At 61.2% G+C, this 6,758-nt stretch overlaps 1 protein-coding gene across 2 annotated transcripts; it reads left to right on the top strand.

The window, feature by feature from the left end:
• Positions 1 to 129: 129 nt before the first annotated feature.
• Positions 130 to 6,631, top strand: BET1L (Bet1 golgi vesicular membrane trafficking protein like). 2 transcript variants are annotated; one of them, XR_013994258.1, is made up of 5 exons: positions 1,246 to 1,581; positions 2,731 to 2,822; positions 3,080 to 3,136; positions 3,949 to 4,927; positions 5,835 to 6,623. XR_013994258.1 is itself a non-coding variant. In XM_081063939.1 (4 exons), exons 1-4 carry the CDS (start codon positions 1,563 to 1,565, stop codon positions 4,114 to 4,116), a joined length of 336 nt encoding a protein of 111 aa, XP_080920065.1. In that variant the 5' UTR covers positions 130 to 1,562; the 3' UTR covers positions 4,117 to 6,631. The 2 variants fall into 2 exon arrangements, 1 of the variants encoding a protein (XP_080920065.1); XM_081063939.1 differs by having other exon boundaries at positions 130 to 1,581; positions 3,949 to 6,631.
• Positions 6,632 to 6,758: the final 127 nt, after the last annotated feature.

Below are 6,758 nucleotides of genomic sequence, written 5' to 3'. Positions count from 1 at the left end.
TTGGGGCCTAGTGACCAGCCCCGCTTTTCGGGCCGGAATTCCCGGCAGGAGAGGGCCGCAGCCCCCAAGCCCCCACCATACGCACAACAACGCCCCCTGGAGCCGCAGCACGAATGCGGTGTCGGGGAAAGCGCAGGTGAAAAGGGCTTTGCAGCCCCGTGACCACTTGGGTTACGTGTTTGAGTGCCTCCTGCATGCGGGGCGCCGCGATGCGGGTAAACAGCACCCACACGACCCTGTCTTCGCGGAGCTTCCGTTGCAAACGTCAGGGACAGCCTAGAAAAAACGGACAAACCGGACTTCAGGCTGTCCTAGTGCTGTGACTTAAGAAAGGAAGGGGCGTGCTTGTAAGCGAGCGGCGTGCCCGCCCTGCGCTGCGGGCGCCGCGAAGCGAGCGTGTTGGAGCCCGCGGCTTGCGCTGGAGGAACCCCAGCTCCCCGTCCGCTTATTGGCACTCGGTTCTAAAGGGTGAAATGGAGGGTAGGGCGTCTGCACTACGTGGTCAGCCCCCCTTACGGGGGCATCTTACGACGGGTTGCAGCTGGAGGACGGACATGGTAGCAGTCCTGGTCCTCGGTTCCCGGCGCCGGCTCGGCTGAGGGGCACGTGACCGGAGGTCCGGTGTAGACAAGTCCAGTAGCGTCCGCAGTTGGCTGTGCCTCCACAGGGCGACCTGGTGCCCGAGCGCCCGATTTATACCCGAGAAAGTTGGTGTATTAGAATGTAAAACAAGGGACTTGGGTCTGATTTCTTACAAACAGCGGGGGTGGGGGCTTGCTGAGAAGGGATTCTGTCTGGGCTGCGTGCTGCGCCGCAAAGGGCTCTGCGCTGGCATTTTCCCTGAGACCGGACGATAAGAAGTGAGCCAGGAAAGGACGTGGGGGACGGGGACGCGAGGCAGGAGCAGCAGCCCCTGGGAAGGCGGACAGTGGCCGTGGGGGGAGAAAGGGTCGCGGGGAGGTCAGGATGAAGGCGGAGCCTGACCACGTGCGGCGCGGCGCCACTCGCAGCTGTGTAAGCGCGACGCTGCCTGGCCGCTACCCGGGCTCCCGTTGCGTCGGGACTAACGACAGCAGCTGATCCCTCCGCCGGTGCCTCCTGCGGCGAGCGTTCGTCCGGGTCGCGCCAGGCCCGTTGTCAGCAGCGCCCGCGTGCAAAAGCGGGCAGCTCCTGCGGCCACACGTCCCCGCCCTTCCACCTCCCTGCGGCCCCGCTCCACCGTCTTGCCGGGGCGCTCGCTCGGGCGGGCACCGATCTGCGCCGCGTCCCTCCAGCATTAACTGGGGCCGGGACTTGGCGAACCTGCGACTTAACCGCGTCGCAGCGGGCGGGTCGGCTCCTGCCCGGACTTCGCCGCCCCTCTGTCGCCTGGGTGAGGGCCATTGGGGACCTGACGCGGCCTTCGGCGACAGTGACAAGTGTACGTCAACGCCCCGACCGGCCCGTCCGGAAGCCGGCGGCCCGAGCGGAAGGGGCGGGGCCGGAGCCCCTTCCCGTGACTGCCACGTCGCGGGAGCCAGCGGCGCGTCGGTCCACGGAGCCCGGGGCCGGAGCCGCGCACGATGGCCGACTGGGCTCGGGGTGAGCGCGGGAGCGGAGCCGGTGGCGGCGGGCCCGGCCGGCGTCGGCGGGGAGACCCTGCTGGCGGGCGGGGCCGGGGCCGGGCCGACGGGGCTCCAGCCGCCGAGGGGTCGCCGGGGCCCTGCGGGTGCGCCCGCCCGTCCGCACCGCGCGGTTGGGGGGCCCGACGGCCGCGGCCCCCACCGTCCGCACGGTCCGCAGGCTGCGTGGTGGGCGGGCGGGAGCAGGCCTCGTGGGGACGGGGGCCCGGCGCTCCGCTGGCCCTCGGGGCCCCGCTTGGTGCTGATGGCGGCTTTGCTGAGCTGTTTGGTCGTTAGGGGTTAGCGAACGCGAAGTGGCTGGTGGGACGTAACACCCTGTCCTTAGGGGTCGCACGTCAGTGACTCCGGGGGCTGCTCCCCCGGTAGAGGGGTCCCGTTGAGGCTTCTGTCCCCCGGCAAGTTTACACTCTTAAGTGGGTGCAGGGGGTTTCCACACACCTGATGTGATGGTAATTGCGGGTCACCTGGGCCAGCCCTAGTCACTGGCAGGTCTCAGCAGGCACCACACTCGGCCACGCCCTCTGTGGGTCGCAACCCTGATCAAATGTCATCCCTGCCCTTGGGGTCTGTTTTGGGCAGAACTGCTCAGTTGTCGGCTCTCTGGTTACTTGTCACCTCACCAGGACCCAGTTCACAGGTGTACCCTGCAGGGACCTTCCTGCTGCCCCCTGGGTGCCTCTCCTATATCTTTCCTACATCCACCAGTTTACTGTTTATCTCGTAAAACAGGTCCCATGTACACCATTGGTGACATCCATGGAGGGATGGTACAGATTGTGTCACAGTACCCTAAAGTGCCAGTTTCACGAAATTGTTTGTGGTTGTACACTTGGGGTGCCTGCCCGTCCCAGCCTGGACATGTGCTCAGGCCATGCACTCACACAACAGGTGGTCACACACACTGTCCTCAGCCTGTCTCGTGTGCGACGTCTTTGCACCAGACCCTGGGTTACAACTGGACCTGCTCAACAAACAGGTGGACCCCGTTCCCCCAGATGTGACACTGGGCACATGGGATTGTAGTGGGAGCCCTGAGGCCACAAAGGGCCAATGTACAGGGGCAAGGGCTCACGGGTGGATGTACGCCTCAGCCTCTCTCTTCTTTCAGCTCAGAGCTCCGGCGCTGTGGAGGAGATTCTAGACCGGGAGAACAAGCGGATAACCGACAGCCTTGCCTCCAAAGTCACTAGGCTCAAATCGGTCAGTAGTGGCCTCTTCCACCTCCACCTGGCACTCGAGTGGGATCAGAGGGAGGGTAGAGTCCTGGAAGGGTTAAATGTGCTTCCCATCCTTCTGTCCCATCCATGGCAGTGGTCACCTGTGTGAAGCCCAGGTGACACCTGGACCTGACTTCTGGTGGTGGCAGGGTTGTTGGCAGCGTATGCTGGTCTTGTCGGGGGTCAGGCGCTGTCCCGTGTGTCTCCCTTGGCCTAACCCTGCCCTTCTGTCCTGACCAGCTGGCCCTGGACATCGATAGGGATGCTGAGGAGCAGAACCGGTACCTGGATGGCATGGTAAGGGTCTGCACATGAATGTCGTGGGCAGCTCTGCCCTGTGCTGCCTGCTCTAGCCCCCCACCCCATGCCCCGGCAGGTCATGGAGGCAGCATGTCACGTCCCGCGCAACAAGGGCAGTGAGGAGGCGAGAAGGGGCGGTTTGGGTTAAGTTTTTAAGCAAGAAACAACCAGAGACTTAATGCAGTTAAATCTCTCCGAAGGCCAGGGGTCTCTCAGTCTCAGAGGGCTGGAGCCCAGAATAAAGCCGGCTGGAGGTTTTTAGTGATAGGTCTACAACTGCATGAAAGCAACATTGTTTCTTACACGGTCTGTGAGGCTCAGACCTCATAACAGAAAATGTTCATTCCAATCACCCTTTGTCTTTAAACACAAAGGTCCCAGGATGTTTTTACTTAAAGCAGGTACCTTTTCAGGATCAAGTCTCTCACATTGTAACAACTCCATTGCTAGAAGTGGAACCAGGTGCAAGGGGAAAGCCAGAGCCGGCAACAGACTTTCCCAAGCAGGGGGAAGGGGAGGCAAGGCCCCTTCCCATATTTGTCCAAGGCAGCTCATTTGGGTCCCCACTCGGTTCCGCCTGGCTTAGGTTGTGTCTCCCGTGAGATATCTTACCCGTCTTTGGCTGCAAACCATCTTTTGGGGACCAGACAGAGAGACATGAGGTGTAAACAAAGGATGGAACAGAGTCCCAGAAAGGCACAGTCTCACAGACTCTTCTTTCCTTAAGGAAAGACATGGAGGGACAGTTGGCTAGGCTGTTGTGTGACTACAGCAGCACCCATGTGACCAAGCTTGGATTCTTTCCTCAGGACTCGGATTTCATGAGCGTGACAGGTCTGCTCACGGGCAGCGTGAAGCGCTTTTCCACAATGGCGCGGTCTGGGCGAGACAACCGGAAGCTGCTGTGCGGCATGGCCTTGGGTCTGGTCGTCCTGTTCTTCATTCTTTCGTACCTCCTGTCCAGGGCAAGGACGTGAGCCAGTGGGAGCTGGCTTCTGCGTGTGCCCGGGCAACCAAGGTCTTCCCTACCTGGTGTCCTGGGCTCCAGAGGACCTGCCTACAAAATACTCCTTTGCAACGATGACCGTGGCTTAGGTATCTTCTTCCTGTGTGGCCAGGAGCCCACGGCTGCCTCTGACTCAGCTGTGTTGGCTGGTCCCATGTGTGCAGGGGCTCAGGTGCCACAGGCACTGGCAGAGCCGTGCCTGAGCAGAACAGCTGGACATCCTGGCCACGGCCGCTTGGGGCCAGCAGCCCTTCACAGGCCCTTGGCTCTGACGTCTCATGGCTCCTCTGCCTGGTTATCCTTGTCTGGTAAGGCCACGTCTGGTGTCCGCGGTGCCTGGGCCTGACACAGGAAGCGGCTGCGGCTGTGGGCCTCTACTCAGCGCCATCTCCTCCAACCGAGAGTCTTCAGCCCAGGGCTGGAAGTTACTCCTGGCTCGGGCTGCCAAGCACGGGCCCACCGCCAGGCCTCTGCCTGAAGCCAGACCTTCGGGGAAGGGCAGGGGTGTGGACGAAGGAGTGGCTGCAGTCGTGGCTGGCGGCACTGGACCCGCATCCTTCTGGATCTCGCAGCTGTGTACCCGTGAGCAGAAACTCCCATTGTGTCAGAACTTAGGATCTCTCCAGCACCAAAGATGTAGTTCCAGGAGAGCAGGGCTGCAGAAACGGGCCCATCTAGCACTTCAGAGTCAAGCAGGGACAGGGAGGGGCTTCCCTGCATGGACCGTCCTCATGGAACCCATAAGTCACTTTTTCAGGGTCAACGGGCAGTTTCCTCCCACAGTGAGTGTCCCCTTGCTGTGCATGAGCTCTGAGCCACCCCCTCGCCCCCAGCTTCTGCACATGCCCGCCCCGCTCCCCTTTCCCTTACTGCCCACATGGCCAGCCCCCGGCTCACACAAAGCAAAGCACAGGCCCAGCCAGGCCAGTGGCTTGTCACCCTGCAGTGAGAACCCAGCACCCTTGACATGAAAACACGTGTTAGAAAAGGGGTCCCCGTCAGCTCTGCCCTTGTTCCCGTCTTCTGCCTTCCCAGTCACGCACCTTCCTGAAGACGAGTGGCTCGCTGTCCATCCACTTGCACCATCGCCCTACATGTGGCCATAGCCTGGTGCCTGTCAGCGCCTGCTGCGCCCCGTCGGGCTCTGGCCTCCGCCCTGGACACTGCTGCTCCCTGTTCCTCTGCAGGCCCGACCCATCCTCACATGGTTGCTGTCGTGGCCTGGCCCTCAGCCCCCGGGGAAGGAGGGCCCCCTCTGAGCTCCCGAGGGCTCTGTCCTATCTGTCCCCACCCATCCAGCATGGGTTCTTGTCACTGAGGTCGGCTTAGATGCTGCTGTGTCTGGGGCATGGCTGCCCCCACCACATTCTAGCCCCGAGGTCCTGCCTCTCTCCCCAGTGGCCCTGCGCACCCCAGCTTTGGCTTTGACCTCTGCTTGTCTCATGTCAACCCTCATCACGGGGACTTGTTCACTGTTCACCAAGCTGGAAGCTGCTACCCGTGTGTACAGCTGGTCACCGCAGGCAGTCACACGCCTGACCCCCTCCTGGGCTCGCCATGTCCTGACAGCAGGTTGCTCTGGCCGCACTGCCACTGGCCCTGCCAACGCAGACTGGCTTTCGGAAGTGCTTTCTGCCACCTCTCTGAGAAGTCCCGTTGCTAGTTCTGTCCCCACCTCTGTCTCCACAGCTCTGCAGCCATTTGGCGGCCTGGGTGTCAGTTCCCTTCTGACTTTCTCACTCTCATGGTGTTCGGATGAATACCATGAAGGGGGCGTGGTGACTGATGCCGCCCCCACGTGCCGTCTGGTTCCCACATGCCATCACCCTCCCGCTCAGCCCTGTACACTTGGCACCTAGGCCTGTGGATAAGTACAGTTGCCAACACTGATCCCTGAGACCAGTAAAACAGAAAAGGACCTGGGGCCCAGCCTGTCAAATGAGGACAGACTGCCAGCCTCTACCCCATAAAGCAAGATTAAAATAAACAGCTTCTCCAGGAAGCAAACACGAAATCTTTGATGTTCTTGTTCCCGTGGGGGCTTCAGGGAGCTTTGGAGTCCCGGTCCACGGACTGGCTGTGGGCACTGATGGGCTATACACCGCTTGCTCCGCTCTCTGATCTCCCCAGTCCCTATACCCCTCCTGTGGGCAGTCCCAGGCTCGCCTTCGTCCGCCCAGGCTTCTGTAACTCCGGTGGGGACACCAGAAGCATCTCCTCGGGGATTAAACAGATCGAATGTGAGCTGCTGACTCAGTAGCATTGCTGGCAATCCCACGGGCCACAGACAGGGCCACCCACGCCGAGTGACCTCTCCCCAAGGCTGAGCTGAAACCAGACCACGTCAAGGCCTGACCTTGGACTTCGGTACAGCGTCTAGAAAGACCCCTCAGGCCCAGCTCAGATGCCACCTTTTGTGCCCATGTCCTCCTCTGTAATCTGGGATGTAGAACAGATCACCTTAAAACCTAGTCGTTTAAAATGGCAATAGTGATTTATGTCTCGGTTGGTTGGTTGGTTGGAACCTGAGCCAAGCATGGCAGGAAAAACTGTCCCTGCTCTATGATGTCAAGGCCTCACCTGGGGCCGCAGGGCTGGGCTGCCATCACCTGA

This window comes from Rhinolophus hipposideros, assembly GCF_964194185.1.
Source record: "Rhinolophus hipposideros genome assembly, chromosome: 10".
NCBI classification, from domain to species: domain Eukaryota; kingdom Metazoa; phylum Chordata; class Mammalia; order Chiroptera; family Rhinolophidae; genus Rhinolophus; species Rhinolophus hipposideros.
This window is presented reverse-complemented; position numbering and strand designations above follow the sequence as displayed.

Coding starts and splice junctions, on each gene's coding strand:
- BET1L (XM_081063939.1), top strand. Junction 2,823..3,079: donor AAGTCACTAGGCTCAAATCG/GTCAGTAGTGGC, acceptor TGTCCTGACCAG/CTGGCCCTGGACATCGATAG. Junction 3,137..3,948: donor ACCGGTACCTGGATGGCATG/GTAAGGGTCTGC, acceptor TTCTTTCCTCAG/GACTCGGATTTCATGAGCGT.